The sequence below is a fragment of the Coregonus clupeaformis genome, chromosome 21 (genome assembly GCF_020615455.1).
Source record: "Coregonus clupeaformis isolate EN_2021a chromosome 21, ASM2061545v1, whole genome shotgun sequence".
Lineage (NCBI taxonomy): Eukaryota > Metazoa > Chordata > Actinopteri > Salmoniformes > Salmonidae > Coregonus > Coregonus clupeaformis.
The window spans coordinates 10,805,071-10,828,717 of NC_059212.1; the positions used below are offsets into that span (position 1 = coordinate 10,805,071).

Sequence of the window (23,647 nt, forward strand, 5' to 3'; positions counted from 1 at the left end):
TCATGGCAAACATGTTCTGTGCATGTGTGGTGGGACGTTGATGGAATATTGTCCTAACTCTCCGAAAACTGGACACAGTAACGTTCCAATGAAATGTGTCTAGAACTTTAAAGGGCAATTCCACCACTTTCAACCTCATATTCATTATCTCCAGCACCATACCAGTGTCTACTGAAAACTGTGGATTTCTATGATCAGGGTAGGATTAAAAGTAAGAAAAACGGTGGTTTTCAAAACTTGCAACGAGTTTCTAGCCAGGGCAGGGTATTTTCGTGCTCCCCATGTCACCGCGAATCTCATAGTGTTTGAAAATCACTGTTTGATGATATGATCGGGTAGAACTTGTTAACTTTTCCACATATGTAGACGCTGGTATTGTGCTAGAGATAATGAAAATTAGGTTGCAAAGTGGTGAAATTGCCCATTAATATAGGATATTCTGAGAACATGGCATCACATTCTGGGTCTATTCTGTTTGATATTTAATCTGTAAAGCCAAAACATGCTAAATAGGTTCTCGGGAATTTTTGATAACATACATAGAATGTTCCCATAACTAACAGAAAACTGGACACAAACATCACAGGAACATTACAGGTAACAATACAAAAACGTTCTCTCTCTCTAGAATTGTTAGTTCGGTTTATTGATGGTGCTAAAAAACTGACACCACAGTGGAACAAAATAGAACATTTTCACTGTAAATGTCTGCTGTAACCCACTGTGAGGACATTTCCGGTTTATATAGGCCCTACTAATTGTCTTCTACAACATTGAATTGATATGAATTCATTAATAAAACGTTTAAAATCAAATCTATATGATCAAAATTCCAAATCAAATAAATAAAATAGTTTGTAGTGATGCAACAAAACCCCAATAATTTCTTAGAAAATGATTCATGATGTAGAAATTCAAGTATCGCTGAACATACTCAGGCTAACCACTCACCCTGAATCGCAAATTGACCCCTAGCACCTCCTCCATTGGGTACGTTGAAGCAATATGGCGAAAACACCACCCAGCCTATAGGAAGGCAATTAAAGTTATTGCCATATTGCTTAAACCTATCACATTTTCTCATATCTACAAGAGGCGCTACGGGGTAGGGGTTTATTTTTGTTCATTTTTTATTTAACCTTTATTTATCCAGGAAGTCCCATTGAGGTCAGAATACATATTTTATGAGGGAGACATGGCCAAGAGGGCAGCTCAATAAAAAAAAGGAATTCAGGGTCAGAAGTGGCAGCCGTCTACCCGTTTCATATTTAATCGGCCTTCTTCTCTGCCGGATTCTTCTCTTTCGTCTCAGTCTTCTTGTCTTCCCCAGGACCTTTGAGCTGCTTTGGCTCCACCCTCTCCCCAGTGATTGGTTCCTCGTCCTCTGTGTTTCTCATTGAGCGCCAGACCATGCATAGGCCGTAACACATGGCGCTTCCGACGCCGCCAGAAACAACGATGAGGAAGGCGCCCAAAAGGGGCGCTTCGGTAAATATAGTCTGAGGAAGAGAGGGGAGAGAGAAGGATAGAGAGAAAGAGGAGAGAGAGAGAGAGAGAGAGAGAGAGAGAGAGAGAGAGAGAGAGAGAGAGAGGGAGGGAGGGAGGAGGGTGTAGATTGATCTTGTGGTCAGGGCACAGAGGCTAAGGCAAAGCCGTACTTTGAGATACAAAATAATTATCCATTATACAACGGCACTGATAAAAATGTAATTATGTCAAAGTGAAAAGCCTCGTGCCAATGTTCTGTGACTTACTGTAACAGTCGTTTTGGTGTTGAACACAATCCTTATAAAGCATTGATAGTATCCATTCCCTCCCTGGGACTGATTGAAACAAGATTATTAATGTTGGCTATTTTCAAGCAAGACATGGCATATACAAATGTTATTGGGTAATATACAATGTTTCGCTAGACACTACGTATTGCATCAAATGTATCATATTTGAACATGGTTCTCTGTATTTGACAGGGTTTACACTTTGGGACTATTCTAATGTTTATATTGTACTGGGCAAGCTTAATCAAGCACAGGTAAAGATTTCAAATACAATTTGATCCCAGGTCAGACTTAGGTTTAGTCAGACTGACCTTAATCCGGCCCTTCGACACACCATCGATGAACTTCACCAGCTGTTCCTTTGTCTCCACTTTGTTGGGCGGCAGGAAATATCCATCGTTAGACACGTTGAGCACAATAATAGAGGGCATGGCCACTTCCCTGGCAACACACACACATAGGGTTTAGGTTTAGTTGTCAACACACTGTGTCAGTGGCAATTTTAGCATGTAAATCTTGGTGGGGGCAACTCAACCAATTTTTTTTAGATGCACGTCAGCAACGCCACTACACAACACAACAATTAACAATTCATTAAATGCACTATAAAGGTTAGGGCCTACATAAAGCTGACAGCAGAGCCCAACAGCAGAGCTTTCTTTTCAGCACCATGGAGTGAATCCTTACCACCACTACACCTGGCAATCAGCGGAGCCTTGTCTGGCAGCGAAACAGTTCATTCAGCCTCATTACTGCCTTTTTAAAAACCATAGCTGATATGGCTGACTTGCTTAAATAATTATGGTTTCTACTGACTCCTTGTGGATTTGTGTAACTCGATAAGAACCGCATTCTCCCTCAATAACGACGAATGCCGACACGAGTTTTGACTTTTGAACCATACACCAACATTATTACATTTATGTTCAGTAAATTCATAATGTTTGTTCTTATGTCATTAACACAAGTAGCTCTAACCATAAGCAAGTGCAAGCAAATGAGCTGCGACGAGGTAGGACTATTTGTTCAGCACCTTCGAAATGGACAGCGACAGAAATTCAGATAGATGTTAGTTCAGATAAAATCAGCAAGATGTTGAGACCTTAACTTTTCTCTTCTTTAAGTGACCACAGAGAGAGAGAGAGAGCGAGTGAGACACGGACTCAGCAGTTAGCCTACCATTTGAAGTATTTTATTATGTGGTCTGAAAAGGAAGTAAAATAAAATTACGAGGATCCACTTGTATTGACAATATACTGACGCACAAACGCATTGGGCAAACAAAACAACCCTCGCAATATGAACTGGAATTACATGGGTACATTCCTGAACTTTTTGTTGAACAAAAAATGTTGAATTGGAAGAGACTATCACTGGCAAATAAATAACAATTATCATCAATCTACACACAATACCCTATAATGACAAAGCGAAAACAGGTTTTTAGACATTTTTGCAAATGTACTAAAAATAAAAAACAGAAATACCTTATTTACATAAGTATTCAGACCCTTTGCTATGAGACTTGAAATTGAGCTCATGTGCATCCTGTTTCCATTAATCATCCTAGAGATGTTTCTACAACTTGATTGGAGTCCACCTGTGGTAAATTCAATTGATTGGACATGATTTGGAAAGGCACACACCTGTCTATATAAGGTCCCACTGTTGGCAATGCATGTCAGAGCAAAAACCAAGCCATGAGGTCGAAGGAATTGTCCGTAGAGCTCCGAGACAGGATTGTGTTCAGGCACAGATTTGGGGAAGGGTACCAAAACATTTCTGCAGCATTGAAGGTCCCCAAGAACACAATGGCCTCCATCATTCTTAAATGGAAAAAGTTTGGAAGCACCATGACTCTTCCTACCAAAAAATGTCTGCAGCATTGAAGGTGTTAAGTTCATGTTTTAACTATCCATATATTTCTGTTTTTACGTTGCTATCACTCTGTTATTGGAACACCTGTGCAGAAGTCTCACTGGAGATTGACCTGGCCTGAGTGTGATGGCGACTATGTACTGTGGTAATATGGTGAAGTAAACGTTGTTAAACTGGAACCTAGTCGTTGTGTCATTTTGAGTTAACATTGGTAGCAGAGGATGGCTAATAACTACAATGTGCCACCTCGCTTCGACGAGAAGAGGTCGTATGAAGGTTGGCAAAATGAACTTGGAATCTGGACACGGGTTACTAATATGTACGAGAAAAAGCAAGCACTCGCGATGGTATTATCGCTCAAGGGGAGAGCGAGAGATACAGTACTGGAAATATCCATGGAGGATTTGAACAAGGATGACGGTATGAGAACTTTGATCAGAGCACTGGATTCTGTGTTTCTTAAAGAAGAGAAAGATCGTGCCTACGAGGCGTATTCAAACTTTGACAGTGTTACTAGAGACATTTCAGTTGCAATGACAGACTACATAATTGATTTTGAACAGAAGTACAATAGGATGCGCAAGTGTTAGCTTTCAAGTTGCTAGATACTGCCTGTCTGGATGGTAGGGAGAATCAGTTGGCTTTGACTGCTTGTACTGTGCTGACTTTTGCGTCAATGAAGTCGGAACTAAAAATGATTTTTGGTGAAAAGACGTCTGTCCCGCCAATAACAGATGGAATGCAAGTGAGTGACGTGGCATATGAGGCCCGTGTAGCTCAGTTGGTAGAGCATGGCGCTTGCAAAACCAGGGTTGTGGGTTCGTTTCCCACGGGGGCCGGTATGAAAATGTATGCACTCACTAACTGTAAGTCGCTCTGGATAAGAGCGTCTGCTAAATGACTAAAATGTAAATATTACACTGAGCAGCAGAGAAAAGGTGCCAACAAGTCACGTTCTCAAGACAACCAGACGAGGGCGCCATTGACCAGCACGAATCCACAGGACAGATGTGGAAGGAGATCAAAATCTGCTATTTGTCAAAGCACTTACCATTGGGTTAAAGACTGTCCTCATAAAGATAAACAAGTTAAACTAATAGAGGAAACTGTAAACACAGAGATGGAGCAGTGTAACATTACACAGTTTTCAAACTAATCTGCTTCTGAGATCTTTATAGTTGAATCCTTAGGATCTGCTGTGATTGTTACTTCATGTATACACACAGTGTGTGGTGCAAAATGGCTTGATAGCTATGTCAGTGAACTAAATATGAAAGAAGTACAAAATATGATTGACACCAAGCAACAGTGATTTCAAATTTGGAGATGGGAGAGTCGTCTATTCTACCAAGAGAGTCAAGATTCCAGCAAAAATTGGTCAGACTAAGTGTCACATTGAAACAGATATGGTCCCTGCAGATATCCCCTTACTATTTACATTTTACATTTCAGTCATTTAGCAGACGCTCTTATCCAGAGCGACTTACAGTTAGTGAGTGCATACATTTTCATACTGGCCCCCCGTGGGAAACGAACCCACAACCCTGCCGTTGCAAGCGCCATGCCCTACCAACTGAGCTACAGGGGAGCAAAGCTTCCCTCAAGAAGGCAGGGGCTGCACTAGACATAAAAAATGACAAGGCAGTGATGTTTAAACAACCAGTGACACTTGAACTTACTACCTCAGGCCACTATTGTGTAAACATTTTAGACAAAGACATCACACAGAGTCCATGTACAAATTAGATTCTGACGAACACAGAGCACATGGAGATTCTGACAGTCACAGAGAACATGACCTCAGAGGAAAAACACAAAGTAGTGTTAAAACTTCACAAACAGTTTGGACATGCTACAGTTGACAGACTTCAGAAATGACTCAGCAGTTCTGGGAATAATGATAATGAGAGTATTTCCATTCTACAGCAGATAGTTAACAGTTGTGAGACATGCCAGAAATACAGCAAACCTAACCTAACCTACAAAGAAACCCAGTGAAATCGTCAAGCACTTCATTCATTCCTGGATAAGTGTGCATGGCCCGCCCCAGAAATTGGAGGAGAAATAAGAGAAATGGCTGGGAAATTCAACATGGAAGTAAAGACAATGGACTTCTGGAGATTATGCTGAAAGTGAAACAAGACAATGGATGTGACGGGAAAACAGCTCTAGATTGGGCTTTGATGGCAAAAAACTCAATGCACAATGTTCATGGTTACAGCCCATACCAACTAGAGTTCGCCAGAACCCTAATCTTCCCTCTGTACTGGTTGACAAGCCACCAGCACTAGAATGGACCAGTGTGAGTGCACAGGTGGGACAGCACCTTTCAGCACTACATGCAGCGATTAAAGCGTTCACTGAAGCAGAGTGTTCAGAGAGAATTCGCAGGGCTCTGCGTAAACAGCTTCAACCCACCGATGAGAAGTATGAGACTGGAAACAAAGTGTACTACAAACGAGTTGACTGTCAAGAGTGGAAAGGACCGGGAGTAGTCATTGGCCAAGATGGTGTGGTGATATTTGTGAGGCACGGAGGCACCATTGTCAGGGTGCATCACTCAAGATTGGGGAAAGTAAATGATCAACAAGATGTAGGAGCTGTTGTTGAGAATCAGCCTCCTACTGCAAATGACAAAAAGGACACATTAACAGACACACACCTACCAGATGTCGCATCCAATGATATGGACACTGAAACTGACACAGGAAATAGAGCAGAGACCTTCAACCATGACACAGGTAATACTGTTGAGGGTTCAAATGAGGAAAATGTTCAACAACAGCCACATGTGTTAAGACAACATGGTTGCTCCAATCTGAAAACTGGACAAACTGTTAAATACATGAACAGAGAAAGTGGTTTTCCACACACAGCAACAGTCATTGGACGAGCAGGAAAAGCCAAAGGAAAACACCAGAACTGGTACAACTTGCAGTACTCTGAACCAGCTACACTTTCTGGTACAACAGGGTTAGCTGACCTGTCACTTGTAGATAATCTCAGAATTGAACCAATAGAAAAACAGAATGACATTCAAAATGATGATGTACTTGAAAATAAGGACGTGTCATTTGACTCAGCTAAACTAGATGAGCTCAGTAATTGCCGGTAAAATGTTTGAGGAAGTCGAAGACATCGGCCAAAAATGTGTCTCAACAAGGTGGGTGTGTACCCTTAAAGAATCCTTAACTGGAATAGTGCCAAAAGCATGTCTTGTGGCTAGAGGTTTTGAGGAGCTGACTGCTAATTAACTTCCAAATGACTCACCGATATGCGCCTCAGAGTCACTCAGATTGTTGCTTACAGTGATCTGACAGAAAAAATGGAAACTTAATTCCATAGACATCAAATCTGCATTTTTGCAGGGAACAAAGCTGTCAAGGGACATTCACATCCGACCTCCGCCTGAAGCTAAGAGCAGATGCATCACTCTACTGGTACAATAAAGTCAATGCTGAGTACAGGTGGAAAAATGTCACAAGTGGATCCTGCAGTCTTCTGTTGGCTTGATCAATACTACAATGTGACTGGAGGACTTGCCTGTCATGTTAATGACTTCATCTGGGGTGGCTCACAGACCTTTGCTACAACTGTGATTCCACACCTCAAAGCGGTTTTCCTGGTCGGCCACAAAGGAACAACTTGCTGACTATCTGACTAAAAAGGGAGCATCTGGTCTTGTGCTCCTAAAGGCACTCATTAATTGAAAGTGGCAGCTTGAATAATACAAATAAAAACTTTGTCACACAACCCATTTGTAATTATTTTGTTGATGTTTTATTTGTCTTTAAAGAAAAGTGGGAGATTGTTAAGTTCATGTTTTAAGTATCTCTATATTTCTGTTTTTACGTTTCTATCACTCTGTTATTAGTACGCCTGTGCAGTAGTCTCACTGGAGACGGACCTGGCCTGAGTGTGATGGGCTCCCGAGTGGCGCAGCGGTCTAAGGCACTGCATCTCAGTGCTTGAGGCGTCACTACATTTACATTACATTTACGTCATTTAGCAGACGCTCTTATCCAGAGCGACTTACAAATTGGTGCATTCACCTTATAGCCAGTTGGATATCCACTTTACAATGTGTTTTATGTTTTTATATTTTGTCATTTTATTTTCATAATGTTTTTTTATTTAAAAAAAAATTTTTGGGGGGGGGGTTGGGGTAAGGGGGGGGTAGAAGGATTACTTTATCCTTTCCCAGGTATTCTACAGACCCCCTGTTTGATTCCAGGCTGTATCACAACCGGCCGTGATTGGGAGTCCCATAGGGCGGCGCACAATTGGCCCAGCGTCGTCCGGGTTTGGCCGGTGTAGGCCGTCATTGTAAATAAGAATTTGTTCTTAACTGACTTGCCTAGTTAAATAAAGGTTAAATAAAAAATGGTGACTACGTACTGTGGTAATATAGTGAAGTAAACGTTGTTAAACTGGAACCTAGTCATTTTGAGTTAACAAAAGGTCCCCAAGAACACAGTGGCCTCCATCATTATTCAATGGAAGAAGTTTGAAACCACCAAGACTCTTCCTAGAGCTGGCAGCCTGGCCAAACTGAGCAATCGGGGAAGAAGGGCCTTGGTCAGGGAGGTGACCAAGAACCCGATGGTCACTCTGACAGAGCTCCAGAGTTCCTCTGTGGAGATGGGAGACCCTTCCAGAAGGACAACCATCTCTGCAGCACTCCACCGATCAGACGGAAGCCCCTCCTCAGTAAAAGGCACATGACAGTACGCTCAGAGTTTGCCAAAGGGCACCAAAAGGCTCTCAGACCATGAGAAACAAGATTCTCTGGTCTGATGAAATCAAGATTGAACTCTTTGGCCTGAATGCCAAGCGTCACGTCTGGAGGAACCTGGAGGACCTTAGACTGGGGCGAAGGTTCACCTAAGCACATAGCCAAGACAACGCAAGAGTGGCTTCGGGACAAGTTTCTGAATGTCCTGGAGTGGCCCAGCCAGAGCCCGGACTTGAACCCGATCTAACATCTCTGGAGAGACCTGAAAATAACTGTGCAGCGACACTCCCCAGCCAACCTGACAGAGCTTGAGAGGATCTGCAGAGAAGAATGGAGAAACTCCCCAAATACAGGTGTGCCAAGCTTGTAGCATCATACCCAATAAAACTCGAGGCTGTAATCGCTGCCAAAGGTGCTTCAACAAAGTACTGAGTAAAGGGTCTGAATACTTATGTAAATGTAATATTTCAGTTTTTTATTTTTATACATTTGCAAAAAAAATCTAAAAACCTGTTTTTGCTTTGTCATTATGGGGTATTGTGTGTAGATTTATGAGGGGGAGGGGGGAACCATTTAATCCATTTTAGAATAAGGCTGTAACGTAACAAAATGTGGAAAAAGTCAAGGGGTCTGAATTCTTTCCGAATGCACTGCTATATGCCTATTCCTTCAGCCACATAATTTAATGCATGCTATAATTCTGGCAAGCACGTATTTATTCTCCTCCGTTTGTTGGTTGTGAAGGTCGATTACTCGTCTATATGCAGTGTCTAGCCACAATGTTTGGTTTCCCCAGCAATCCCAGTTTAACAGTGTTGTCTACATGTGATGCACAATTCTCATGTTTTGAGACCCTATCAGACAGATGTTTTAAATCCTTAAACCCAGACATGGACCACCCACCCTCTCCACCGAATAGCAGGCAGGGGAAGCAAAATAGTGATTGCTTTGCGACGCTTGCAGTTAGCCACTGCTTCCTTCCAAACCACTCATTGTTGAATTTGCGATTTCCAACCTGATTTGTAATGTTTATGTCCAATGGCCAATGAGCACCGAGATTGTTTTATCTCTAATTTCTCTTTATATGACAAAGATTGAAAAGGATTTGCCAGTAGATTGTCAACGTGATTCATGATTACGACTGCTTTTCTAGCTAGCTACAGTGAGGGATTTGATCCCCTGCTGATTTTGTACGTTTGCCCACTGACAAAGAAATGATCAGTCTATAATTTTAATGGTAGGTTTATTTGAACAGTGAGAGACAGAATAACAAACAAAAAAATCCAGAAAAACGCATGTCAAAAATGTTATAAATTGATTAGCATTTTAATGAGGGAAATAAGTATTTGACCCCTCTTCAAAACATGACTTAGTACTTGGTGGCAAAACCCTTGTTGGCAATCACAGAGGTCAGATGTTTCTTGTAGTTGGCCACCAGGTTTGCACACATCTCAGGAGGGATTTTGTCCCACTCCTCTTTGCAGATCTTCTCCAAGTCATTAAGGTTTTGAGGCTGACGTTTGGCAACTCGAACCTTCAGCTCCCTCCACAGATTTTCTATGGGATTAAGGTCTGGAGACTGGCTAGGCCACTCCAGGACCTTAATGTGCTTCTTCTTGAGCCACTCCTTTGTTGCCTTGGCCGTGTGTTTTGTGTCATTGTCATGCTGGAATACCCATCCACGACCCATTTTCAATGCCCTGGCTGAGGAAAGGAGGTTCTCACCCAAGATTTGACGGCCCTCTGATGCGGTGAAGTTGTCCTGTCCCCTTAGCAGAAAAACACCCCCAAAGCATAATGTTTCCACCTCCATGTTTGACGGTGGGGATGGTGTTCTTGTGGTCATAGGCAGCATTCCTCCTCCAAACACAGCGAGTTGAGTTGATGCCAAAGAGCTCGATTTTGGTCTCATCTGACCACAACACTTTCACCCAGTTCTCCTCTGAATAATTCAGATGTTCATTGGCAAACTTCAGACGGGCATGTATATGTGCTTTCTTGAGCTGGGGGACCTTGCGGGCGCTGCAGGATTTCAGTCCTTCACGGCGTAGTGTGTTACCAATTGTTTTCTTGGTGACTATGGTCCCAGCTGCCTTGAGATCATTGACGACAAGTTCCTCCCGTGTAGTTCTGGGCTGATTCCTCACCGTTCTCATGATCATTGCAACTCCACGAGGTGAAATCTTGCATGGAGCCCCAGGCCGAGGGAGATTGACAGTTATTTTGTGTTTCTTCCATTTGTGAATAATCGCACCAACTGTTGTCACCTTCTCACCAAGCTGCTTGGCGATGGTCTTGTAGCCCATTCCAGCCGTGTGTAGGGCTACAATCTTGCCCCTGACATCATTGGAGAGCTCTTTGGTCTTGGCCATGGTGGAGAGTTTGGAATCTGATTGATTGATTGCTTCTGTGGACAGGTGTCTTTTTTACAGGTAACAAGCTGAGATTAGGAGCACTCCCTTTAAGAGTGTGCTCCTAATCTCAGCTTGTTACCTGTATAAAAGACACCTGGGAGCCAGAAATCATTCTGATTGAGAGGGGGTCAAATACTTATTTCCCTCATTAAAATGCAAATCAATTTATAACATTTTTGACATGCGTTTTTCTGGATTTTTTTGTTGTTATTCTGTCTCTCACTGTTCAAATAAACCTACCATTAAAATTATAGACTGATAATTTCTTTGTCAGTGGGCAAACGTACAAAATCAGCAGGGGATCAAATACTTTTTTCCCTCACTGTAGCTAAGATTTTAAAAGTATGATGTTGACACGATCAGTCCAATCAAAGCTTCAGGAGAAATAACCTGATTTGACATAATTTTATCTGTGGCCAATGACCTTGAGCCTTCTTGGATGGGCACTTCTACTGTAAATCTATGGCTCTGCCCCACCTGTACTGAACGACGGGTTGCCACTGTGCTGTGTACTGAAGGCACTACTAGGCAGGCCTGGTCCTGGAGAACCATCATTGTCCGAAGCAAAGATTCTAACCACACTTAACTCGCGTATATATATATTATGCATTGATGTCAATCACGGATTTGTGCAAAAACTCAGGCTACTTCTGACATTTATAGAAGGGCAGAAAAGATAAATGACTCACTCCATGATGAGGCCATTGATGTACTCGTTTCCGTCCATGTGACCAAACTGGAATTCTCTGAGAAGACACCAGGATCAAGTTCATTACGTACAAGACTTATTGCAAAATAAAACAAAAACAAGAATTTCTTATTGGACAAGTTCAGATAGTACCTCCCCGTTTCGCTCTGTTTCAAACAAACTCACTTGCTATAGAGGTCCTTGTATTCAGTGGCCACTCTTTCCACCATGGTCTTATAACTGAGTAGGGAGGAATATTTGATTAATAAGAATAGGATGTTAATATGTTTTGAGGGCAATATTTATCACATGAACAACAGTTGATTTGTAAGGGTGAACTTGGCCTAATGGAAACTTGAGATCTACATGTGTAACTTGAATTGTAGCACAGATCTGAGGTAAATGTGTAATTCAGGTGAACCACCCCTTACATTATAATGGGATAAAAGAGATACTCATACCGGATGCTCTCCTCAGTAGGGTTTCTCTCATCCACTATAGCCAGAGCCACCAGTTTGCCTATGGTGAAGAACATACATAATACACCAAAACATTTCCAAACACGGGAAGAAAAAAACCCATTTACCTTCACTTCATAACCATCATTCACAGAGGCTTTTATTTCTGCTTGACTCATTAAAGCCACGGTGAAGAACATACATAAAACACCAAAACATTTCCAAACACGGGGAAAAAAAACACATTTACCTTCACTTCATAACATTCATTCACAGAGGCTTTTATTTCTGCTTGACTCATTAAAGCCACACTCTGTACGAATTAATAACAATGTAATGCACTAGTTTGTACACTCACTGAATATTGGACACTGTTGCTTTCCCCCTTGTGACACACAGAGACATCTATTCTATTGAATACTTCTAATTCAAAGTTATTTACTGGTAAAGCACATCCTCTACCATGTTTGCAGTGTGTGTGTGTGTGTGTGTGTGTGTGTGTGTGTGTGTGTGTGTGTGTGTGTGTGTGTGTGTGTGTGTGTGTGTGCGTGCCTACGTACCTGGGTGAGTGTGTGTGTGTATTTGTGTGTGCATGAGAGAGTGTAACATACCTGTATCTCCCATTGCATACAAGGTGTAGCTGTCAATCGGGAGGTAATTAAGGAACCGTTCTCTATTGATCCAGGATGCGAGGTCCTCATCCTGTTGTTCTAAGAGACAAGAGAAAGAACATATAACATACGAGTTTCTAGTTGGAGAATACTAATGTTAACCAGAGGCTGTTGAGAGTGATTAAACAACCCGAAAATGCACTTAAAGACTTTCTCGATCGATCAACAACAGCCTAGGTAGGAAACAGTATAATGAACCACTTTTAGCAAATGATCCCTTCCAAGACATTTCAGCTGACTATGTTCTAGGGCTGCGGTCCGATTCTCTACCCTTCTCCCGAAGTGTGCACTCACACACTTCCCTTTATGGATTTAAAAGGAATGGACTGAGGTAAGGAATATGGTGGAAACTCCCTCCGGACATGGTTGCACCAATCCAATGCTTTTAACTGTGTGAAAGGGAGTGAATGAGTGGACACTTCTGGGTGAAGGGAAAATAATTGGAATGCAACCATAGCCGTGGGAAGTTGTTTTGAGTGCTGATCGAAATAAAAATGTTTTTAGGGAGATCTATGCAGACAAACAATAAAATACAATTCCTAATGTGATGAGTAGCCTAAGCATACCATTAGATTCAAATCAAATCAAATCAAATTGTATTTGTCACATACACGTGTTTAGCAGATGTTATAGCGGGTGTAGAGAAATGCTTGTGCTTCTAGCTCCGACAGTGCAGTAATATCTAACAATTTCACAACATATACCCAATACACACAAAACTAGTAAGGAATGGGATTTAAGAATATATACATATATGGACAAGCAATGACAGAGCGGCATGGACTAAGATACAGTAGAATATTATAGAATAGAATGCAGTATATACATATGAGATGAGTAGTGCAAGATATGTAAACATTATTAAAGTGACTAGTGTTCCATTTCTTAAAGTGGCCAGTGATTTCAATAGGCAGCAGCAGCCTCTAATGTCCTAGTGATGGCTATTTAACAGTCTGATGGCCTTGAGATAGAAGCTGTTTTTCATTCTCTCGGTCCCAGCTTTGATGCACCTGTACTGACCTCGCCTTCTGGATGATAGTGTGGTGAACAGGCAGTGGCTCGGGTGGTTGATGTCCTTGATTATATTTTTGGCCTTCTTGTGACATCGGGTGCTGTATGTGTCTTTGAGGGCGGGTAGTTTGCCCCTGGTAATGCGTTCGGCAGATCGCACCACCCTCTGGAGAGCCCTGCAGTTGTGGGTGGTGCAGTTGCCGTACCAGGCGGTGATACAGCCCGACAGGATGCTCTCAATTGTGCATCTGTAAAAGTTTGTGAGGGTTTTAGGTGATAAGCCAAATTTCTTCAGCCTCCTGAGGTTGAAGAGGCACTGTCTGCTTGGGTGGACCATTTCAGTTTGTCAGTGATGTGTACGCCAAGGAACTTGAAGCTTTCTACCTTATCCACTGCGGTCCCGTCGATGTGGATAGGGGGGGTGCACCCTCTGCTGTTTCCTGAAGTCCACGATCATCTCCTTTGTTTTGTTGATGTTGAGTGAGAGGTTATTTTCCTGGCACCACACTCCCAGAGCCCTCACCTCCTCCCTGTAGGCGGTCTCGTCATTGTTGGTAATCAAGCCTGCTACTGTTGTGTCGTCTGCAAACTTGATGATTGAGTTGGAGGCGTGCTTGGCCACGCAGTCATGGGTGAACAGGGAGTACAGGAGGGGGCTGAGCATGCACCCTTGTGGGGCCCCAGTGTTGAGGATCAGCGAAGTGGAGATGTTGTTTCCTACCTTCACCACCTGGGGGCGGCCCGTCAGGAAGTCCAGGACCCAGTTGCACAGGGCGAGGTTCAGACCCAGGGCCTCGAGCTTAATTATGAGCTTGGAGGGTACTGTGGTGTTGAATGCTGAGCTATAGTCAATGAACAGCATTCTTACATAGGTATTCCTCTTGTCCAGATGGGATAGGGCAGTGTGCAGTGTGATGGCAATTGCATCGTCTGTGGATCTATTGGGGCGGTAAGCAAATTGAAGTGGGTCTAGGGTGACAGGTAAGGTAGAGGTGATATGATCCTTGACTAGTCTCTCAAAGCACTTCATGATGACAGAGGTGAGTGCTACAGGGCGATAGTCATTTAGTTCAGTTACCTTTGCTTTCTTGGGTACAGGAACAATGGTGGCCATCTTGAAGCATGTGGGAACAACAGACTGGGAAAAGGAGAGATTGAATATGTCCATGAACACACCAGCCAGCTGGTCTGCGCATGCTCTGAGGACGCGGCTAGGGATGCCGTCTGGGCCGGCAGCCTTGCGGGGGTTAACATGCTTAAATGTCTTAATCACGTCGGCCATGGAGAAGGAGAGGCCACAGTCCTTGGTAGCGGGCCTCGTCAGTGGCACTGTGTTATCCTCAAAGCGGGCGAAGAAGGTGTTTAGCTTGTCTGGAAGCGAGACGTCGGTGTCGGCGACGTGGCTGGTTATCTTTTTTGTAGTCTGTGATTGTCTGTAGACCCTGCTACATACGTCTCGTGTCTGAGCCGTTGAATTGCGACTCCACTTTGTCTCTATACTGATGTTTTGCCAGTTTAATTGCCTTGCGGAGTGAGGCATGTTTGTTTGCAAAAAAGCCTGTTGTAAACAGCGCTCACATTTCTTTGTACGGCATAATTACAAGGGGTGTGTGTCAGATAGAGAGAAAATGAGGGCTGTTGTAAATAAATTAGGTTGTTTTCACATATAGTCCTCTTTAAAATAACCGATCTCAGTCCTCTTTAAAGTGAACTTTGGCGTAAAAAACCAATAGAACTCTTTGTATTCACACTGCCCTTGCCTTTGAATGAGGACTCAACTCTTTTGCCAGTTCACTTCCCGTTTTGTGGTTTGAATCCTTTTTGCATTCACATTGCTATGTTTAGAAAGGAACCAAGATCTTTTTCCAACATTCACTCAATGCACTCCGGGTTTTTACAAAGTGCCAGATAAGCCATTCCATCAGTTCATGTTATCGGCCAGCTAGATATACCGACCTCAATTTTGGAAGCTAATAGATTGCATTTAGTTAAAAGATGAGACATTATAATTATAATCAGAAGATATTAACATGTAAATATTATTGGTAACAGAATAAATATCATAAGAATACTGCAGATTAAATAATGCTGTAATTGAACATTCTACACCCAAAGCAGGCTACTGCCCCTTTAAGAGCTAGCATTGATTTTGTGGTTAGAGCTATCCAGAATCCTTGCGACATTCCTACCCTAAATCCTAACCTTAACCCTAACCTTAACCCTTACCTTAACCATTTTAAATGTCAACGTCAATGGGGTAACGTCAGGGTTGGGACGTCCCAAGGATCCCGGAAAGCAACGACCTTGGTTTTGTACCCTATGTTGTGATTCTCACAAAATATGTTGTCTTCTCACATTATTCAAACCCCGCAATCGAATAAACAGCTTACAAAGCGCTCTTAGCCTATTGCAAATAAATAATCTGAACATCGTGTCAGTCCAAAACTCCACACATATTTTACAATTTCTGTGCATCCTTGACAATCACTAATCAATATCCAAAAACAGCACACCGGACCGTGGAATTCAAGCGAACCAAACTCAGACCACCTCTTGAGATGGTTTCAGTTCGGTTCGCTTCGGGGGCTCATTTGAGGGGTCTGAGTTCCTTTGGAGTGTTCAGACTGCACAACAAATTAAACGAACCAAGTGTGAAAACACCCTTAGGAAACAAAAGATCGTGCCTAATAAAACTGAGCACAAAAATAAACGGTTTCAGGACCATGGACAGCTATGCGAGCCATCACGTAGAAAAGCGCTCACCTCAATCCAGGTCCGGCGGGGCCGCGCTTTGTGTTGCTTGCTAGTGGGCTACTAAGCTTACGTGTAAAAAAAACTAGCATGAAATTTAAATTAACAAATCCCCCTGTTGTTTTACAAGATATAAACCTCAGTAACAGTTAAACATTTAATTGGGGAGGTATTTCATCTGTAACATGTCAAGTCTCAAAATAAGACAAACAAATGCTATTGGCATATAATTAGGCATGCCTCTCCATTCTTTTGTATGAAATCGTGTAAATTCCAAACATTTCGCATTGCATGTCGGAATTGCACTTGCTCTGAAGCATGCAGCCTTGCTGGCTCGGTCGAAGTGGCTATCTGATGGTCTAATTAGCCCTTACACCCGATAATTTCAACTCTCTCAGCTTTTGGACCCTTGTGCAAATGGCGGTATACTGTACCGTCTATGGTACAGCAGAGCGTGTCTGACTCCAAACCCCATAAATCATGAGTGCACTGCTTACAAAACAGAGCTGAGAGCTCTCCATGCAGAATCGGGCCAGTGCCACCCAACTAAATCCAGCAAAGTGGACTCACTTATCACCAGAACCTACCACCAAAGCACACAATCCTTGGAAATAATTGCACAACAAACAGAACAGAACACAACACAACAACTGCATTCAATAAGAGAAAAAGCACAGTTGACTAATTTCATTAGCCAACACCATACTATCCACAAGCTATTGCACATGGCACACAAGAGAACACATTAAAGGGAAACTTCACTGCTAGACACTATTTGGGGTGTTTTTTCAGTCTCCCCACATAATTATGTGATGAAATGTGTTTCAGACATAATTATGCACCATAGTGGTATTTTTTCATTTTCGCACCGATAGAGTTCATCCAATAAACGTCATTGGTTGATTGAGCCTGCTGTCTGATATAAAAATGAATGGAGTCATGTTTTGTAGCAATTATTGTGGCCTTTGTGTTTCGCCGATTGCACGATCACGCTAGCAGCGAGTAGATATGGTTGTCCTTGTTCAATAGAACCATTGGACTTTTCTCAATGATGTTCCTATTTGCCACGACATGGCAGGATATCTAGGTTGACTCATTTTCCCTGGCTTTGTAAAGACTACAGCCTGACGGGAGCCATACTTCCTTGTCCAATTTTGCTCCCACCCTCAAAGGCAAGCTTTTCAAAACAGGGGCTGTACTAGTTTCTACAGGTTCACAGGAACTATGTTACTGTGCACTCTATCCGAGATTGCTGAATAATTACAATGGCTGCTTCTGATGATTCCTCTTTCCATGAGCTGAAACCATTTTTTATGTTCTTTTACATAGGGACATACAGCCCTATTAATTTGAGCCGGAATACACTGAAAACTTTCCGCCGCTATGAATGCAACACTGGTCTCTTACCATTATAAAGGAAGTAAGTGCCATCCTTGAACACTGCCACAGCCGGGTATTCCTGGAGAGTAACTGCCTGAGAATGACCAGAAAAGAGAAACAATACCTCAGACACAAAATATCATTGGAGCTCAATGTCAAGGCCTCTGGAGGCAGAAGTTCAATCCCCCGTTCCATCTCTCACTTTGTGCGCTATATTCTTCTGATTTATCTCCCCGTCTCCTCCTATACCTGTCAATAAAACATCAAAATACCCTCCACATTCTTTTTATAGATATATATACCTATTTTCCAAACCGTACCTTGGGTAAAACGTTCCTTGCAGCAGAGAAGAAGTAAGTATGCACAATCAGTTCCTTGGCCACGGATATGTACTTCTCCTTGGGGGACAAAAGAGAAAAGGGGGAAACCTCAGACACAGGCTATGGCACAGATACCACAATAATAATTTGTTTTTTTGTGTCCCATGTGCGTGTGCGTGCGTTCGTGCGTGTGCCTGTGTGTGTGCTTGCGTGTTTAATGCGCGGGTGTACTCATACCTTCAAGTCGGACGGCCCACCAACGTAGACAAAGAGAACGTCATATCTACTCATTACATTCTGAAATAACTGCTGACTTGGCAGTGCTCTCACCACAGGTCTAAAACAAAGGAGGGATGGGAGAGAGAGATGGAGAGAGCGTATATGGGACTGATGGAGGGAGTGAGAGACAGATGGGCAGAGATGGAGAGAGTACATCTTAAAGTAACTGTCCAATGAAAATCTTATTTTGAAAAGCTCATAATCTGTCAACTAATACCGAAATCATGTTTACACACTTTTGGCCAGATTTACAAATGATCAAGGATAAGACCACACTGTAAAAAGTGGGACGGTGCTATTGTTCATCTGAAGTGCTTTTACTAATTGGTATACGTTTTGGTTCGTTTAACCTATTCTATTCAATGTGTCTAAAATAAATCAGTGAATTTGAAAGATCAATGTTGTTTTTTTTAATTGAAAGAAAGTTTCTAAATTGCTTTCAATATCTCATGCACAATCGCTTTTCATAGCGGTGAGGGCAGTGTAGCGGCGGCAGCCTATTAGAAGAGGAGGCGTGGCTTATTTGGGGCGTGGCTTTCAGTTATTTGAAGTCACCCATCAAGTTAATCGGTTCTGTTGTATTCACCATGAGTTTTGCGTCTACACTGCCAGCACGGCATCTAATAATACTTGCATAAGGGCATGTGATACTTAGAAGCAGTGGCTAAATGCTAATCCTGGATGTTGTGTATCGCGTTCAGCCAATCAGGTTGCAGCAGTCTGTTTTTTCACCCTTAACCTAACGCAGCGCTGTATCACATTAGTGGAAACCAACACTGTTCTCAGGGTAGGTCTGCCAGTTTTGACTAGCAGAAATGACTTTTCGTAGCAACTTAGGAGAATTTACGCAGCAGGTTAGGAGAATTAACGTGATAGATTAGGAGAATTAGGTTAAGATCAGGAAAAGGGTTAGGATTAGAATGGTAAAATGCTAAAATTGTCCCCGACGTGAGTCGAACATATCTAGCTACAACCAGGTCTGCCCTTAGAACAGTCTTGGTTTCCACTAATGCGATGCTGCTAACGCAGCAGCCGTAAAAGAAATGCAACCCCTGGTCTGATAGTATTAACCTGATTGGCTGAACGCGATACACAACATCCGGGATGAGCATTTAGCCACTCTAGCATGGTGGTGGAAAATTGTGTTTAAAAAGAAAGTACGCATATTTTCCCAGTTTTTTTCCGCCTTCTCATCAATAAATAAAGTTAAGGAGGATATCGAAGCCTATGTAGCCTGAATGGAGAATATTTTAGCAACAAACAGGTCCACGAGGGATACTAATGTTTTACTGGCTGCATACAATGTGTTTGGACGGTAAGATTAAACAACTCAATATCGCCATCTGAAGGCCTTTGGGCTCAAAGACAATTTCATGGTGAACCTACCTTTGTTATTCTAATATTTATTTCATCCTCTAAATAATAGGGGCAAACTTTGGACATGCTTAGAAAATCTGGCCCTTACTGTCCATGCATATTCTTGTTAAAGCCCCAATCCTTAATTTGAAAATCAATAAAGCAGCCCGCCACTTGGTTTGCCATAAAGTTGAGGGATGGAGCTTGAGAAATGTAACCAAATATAACCAAATATCACAAAGTGGGCCTTTAGAAGTACAATAACAGATTTTTACAGACAATGAGCAACAATTGAACTGCCATCCTCAGTCTTACCCAGATACTCTGTCTGCAAACTCTATGATGCCAGCCTTGGTTCTAGGACCTCTGTAGTTGTATTTCAAGTCATCCTTCAACCTATCCAACAGAGAATGGTAAGTTAGAATAACAAGAGATGGGTTGTGTATTCAGTAGGGCACATCTCAGTTCCACATCCACATGTACCAACAATGAAAATACAGCTAAAAGGTACACAACTCACAACTTTATAGCGGGATAGCCTCCAACTCGAAACTCTTTTGCCAAATCTGAAACACAAATGTAAATAAGTAAGTAAATAATATCAATAATGATTTCTGCTGTCAATTTCAGCACTACTGAATGAGTTAATGTAATCATGTTGATATCCTCTATTATAATATCACATAAACTCCCCTTTGTATTAATTTGGACAGTGAAGCTAAAAATGTTTTATTTGTCTCGATACTCCAGCATTATGGATTTGAGATTAAATATTTTATATGAGGCGACAGTACAGATTGTCACCTTTTATTTGAGGGTATTTTCATACATACATTGCCTTCAGAAAGTATTCATACCCCTTAACTTATTCCATATTTTGTTGTGTTACAGCCTGAATTCAAAATTGATTAAAGAGCTTTTTTTTCTCACACAATTACACACAATACCACATACTGACAAAGGGAAAACATGTTGTGGTTTTTTGTGTGCAAATTTATTGAAAATGAAATAAAGAAATATCTCATTTACATAAGTTGTCACGGTTTACTAAGCCAGAACCCAGAAGCAGACCAGGACAAGGTAGGTTGAAACAAAGGTGAGTGTTTATTTAATAGATCCACGAGTGAGGCTGAATAATCCAGGGAACAGAGCGGGTGGCGTGGATGGGTTGTTGAGGGTGCAGTGGTAGGTCCAGTAATGGCTCGGCAGCCGCCGACCATCAGGCAGAGGTTGGGTGAAGGTTCCGGATGAGTGACTGCAGATGGAACAAAACGGAGGTAAGTACAAAACAAGCAAACAAGGTGCAAAACAACAAAACTAACGCTACATGCTCTAAGGCTGATCCACTGATAAACATACTGTTCATGGCTAACGATCCGGCAGGGAATGGATGTTAGGACAGAGCCTAAGAAGGGTGATGATCAGGACCAGGTGTGCAGATTGCTGATGGGATGCAGGTGCGGAAATCAATAGAGCTCCCGCCTAGCAACGTTGCCCGGCAACCAGGCAGGGAGCGTTCCAGAACCCTCGGGAAACTGGAGATCCCGAGCAGAAAAACTAATACACAGACGGAACCGACTCAGACTGCCGGAATCGTTACAGTACCCCCCCTCCGACGAACGCCACCGGGCGGACTCCCCGGAGCGCCAGGATGGAGGCGGTAGAAGTCACGAATGAGGTCAGCATCTAGGATCTGTCGCCGCGGAATCCAACTCCTCTCTTCAGGACCATACCCCTCCCAGTCCACGAGATACTGGAAACCCCGGCCCCGCCGTCTGGAATCCATGATCGTCGCACCGTGTAGGCAGGACCACCTCCGATCATCCGAGGAGGAGGAGGAGGAGGCGGAGGAGGCAACAGAGGACTGAGGAGAACAGGCTTGAGGCAGGAGACATGAAAGGTGGGATGGACTCTGAGCGTCCTCGGTAGTTTGAGTCGAACTGCCACCGGATTGATCACCTTCTCCACCACAAACGGACCAATGAACTTCGGTAACAACTTCCTAGCCTCAGTCCGTAAAGGAAGATCCCGTGTAGCCAACCAGACCCTATCTCCGATGGTATAGGTGGGAGCGGGGATCCGGCGACGATTCGCCTGGAGCTGATACCGGTCCGAAACTCTAAGGAGTGCCTTTCTGGCCCGATGCCAGGTCCGGTGGCAACGACGAATATGGGCCTGAACAGAGGGCACTGAGAGCTCCTTCTCCTGAGAAGGGAACAAGGGAGGTTGGTAGCCATACAGGCACTGGAAGGGAGACATCCCAGTGGCAGATGTAGGGAGAGTATTGTGGGCATACTCAACCCAAGGCAACTGAGAGACCCAGGAGGTGGGGTTGGAGGAGACAAGGCAGCGTAGCGTGGATTCCATCTTCTGGTTGGCTCTCTCCGCCTGACCATTAGATTGGGGGTGAAACCCAGATGTGAGGCTGACTGTAGCTCCAATGGCCAAACAGAAGGACTTCCAGACAGCAGAGGTAAACTGAGGGCCACGGTCGGAAACGATATCACTGGGCAAACCGTGGACCCTGAAAACCTCCCTAACCAGGATCTCGGACGTCTCCGAGGCAGAGGGAAGCTTGGCAATAGGCACAAAGTGGGCGAACTTGCTGAATCTGTCCACGATAGTCAGAACGACCGTGTTTCCCTCAGAAGCGGGCAACCCAGTGACAAAGTCCAGGGCCAGATGCGACCATGGTCGCGGGGAATAGGAAGGGGGTGAAGTAGTCCAGAGCTGGGCCGATTGGTACTCTTATTCTGCGCACACACTGGACAGGCAGCAACATAACCCCGAGTATCCTCGGCCATGGCAGGCCACCAAAAACGTCTGCGAAGAAACGCCATCGTCCGAGCCACGCCAGGGTGACAAGCCATCTTGCTGGCGTGGGACCATTTGAGGACAGCAGGACGAACCGACTCAGGCACAAACAACCGACCGGGTGGACCGTTACCGGGACCGGGCTGCGTCCGAAGGGCCGCCATCACCTCCTCCTCAATCTTCCACCTAACTGCTCCCACGACGCAGTCCCGGGGGAGAATTGTCTCGGTCTTGGACCCACTCTCCTCCGTCTTGGAGAACATCCGGGACAAGGCGTCCGCCTTGCCGTTCTTAGATCCAGGTCGGAACGTCAGGGGAAAAAATTGAATCGTCCGAAAAACAACGCCCACCTGGCCTGACGGGAGTTGAGACGTCTAGCCGATTGCACGTAAGCAAGATTCTTGTGGTCAGTCCAGACAATAAACGGTTGCTCCGCCCCCTCCAACCAGTGGCGCCACTCCTCCAAGGCAAGTTTCACCGCGAGAAGCTCCCGGTTACCCACATCGTAATTCCTCTCCGCAGGCGAAAGGCGACGAGAGTAGTAGGCGCAGGGATGGAGTTTACTGTCCGTGGAGCATCGCTGCGACAGGATGGCGCCAACTCCCACATCAGACGCGTCCACTTCAACGCACGAACTGACGGGCCGTGTCCGGTTGAGAGAGAATCGGTGCGTTGGTGAATCGCCTCTTCAAATCCAGAAACGCTCGATCCGCCTCCGGATTCCACTTGAAGATCCTGATACTGGAAGTCAAGGCAGTTAACGGAGCGGCCACACGGCTGTAATCCCGGATGAATCTGCGGTAGAAATTCGCAAACCCCAAAAATCTCTGGAGCTGCAATCTCGTACCGGGCTGGGCCCATTCCAGAACCGCTCTAACCTTCTCCTGGTCCATCCTAATCTCTCCCCTGGAGATGATGTACCCGAGAAAGGATGTCGTGTGGGCGTGAAACTCGCACTTCTCGGCCTTCACGAACAGGCGATTCTCCAACAATCGCTGCAGAACCTGCCGGACATGCTGGACGTGGTCGGAAGGTTCCTTCGAGAAGATCAGAATGTCATCCAGGTAAACAAACACAAAGAGACCGATCATATCTCTCAGGACGTCGTTCACCA

At 43.8% G+C, this 23,647-nt stretch overlaps 1 protein-coding gene across 1 annotated transcript in view; it reads right to left on the reverse strand.

Moving 5' to 3' along the window:
* Positions 1–625: 625 nt before the first annotated feature.
* LOC121534907 (protein disulfide-isomerase TMX3-like) overlaps positions 626–23,647 on the reverse strand; it is a 38,364-nt gene continuing 15,342 nt past the window's right edge. The window contains exons 5-16 of the mRNA XM_041841524.1: positions 20,240–20,285; positions 20,035–20,115; positions 18,322–18,421; positions 18,085–18,162; positions 17,792–17,858; positions 12,563–12,661; positions 11,955–12,012; positions 11,680–11,733; positions 11,495–11,551; positions 2,090–2,219; positions 1,755–1,823; positions 626–1,499 (exon numbers count right to left, since the gene is read on the reverse strand). Coding sequence (XP_041697458.1) covers positions 1,269–1,499; positions 1,755–1,823; positions 2,090–2,219; positions 11,495–11,551; positions 11,680–11,733; positions 11,955–12,012; positions 12,563–12,661; positions 17,792–17,858; positions 18,085–18,162; positions 18,322–18,421; positions 20,035–20,115; positions 20,240–20,285 — 1,070 coding nt within the window. The 3' untranslated portion in view covers positions 626–1,268. The remainder of the gene's footprint in view (positions 1,500–1,754; positions 1,824–2,089; positions 2,220–11,494; positions 11,552–11,679; positions 11,734–11,954; positions 12,013–12,562; positions 12,662–17,791; positions 17,859–18,084; positions 18,163–18,321; positions 18,422–20,034; positions 20,116–20,239; positions 20,286–23,647) is intronic.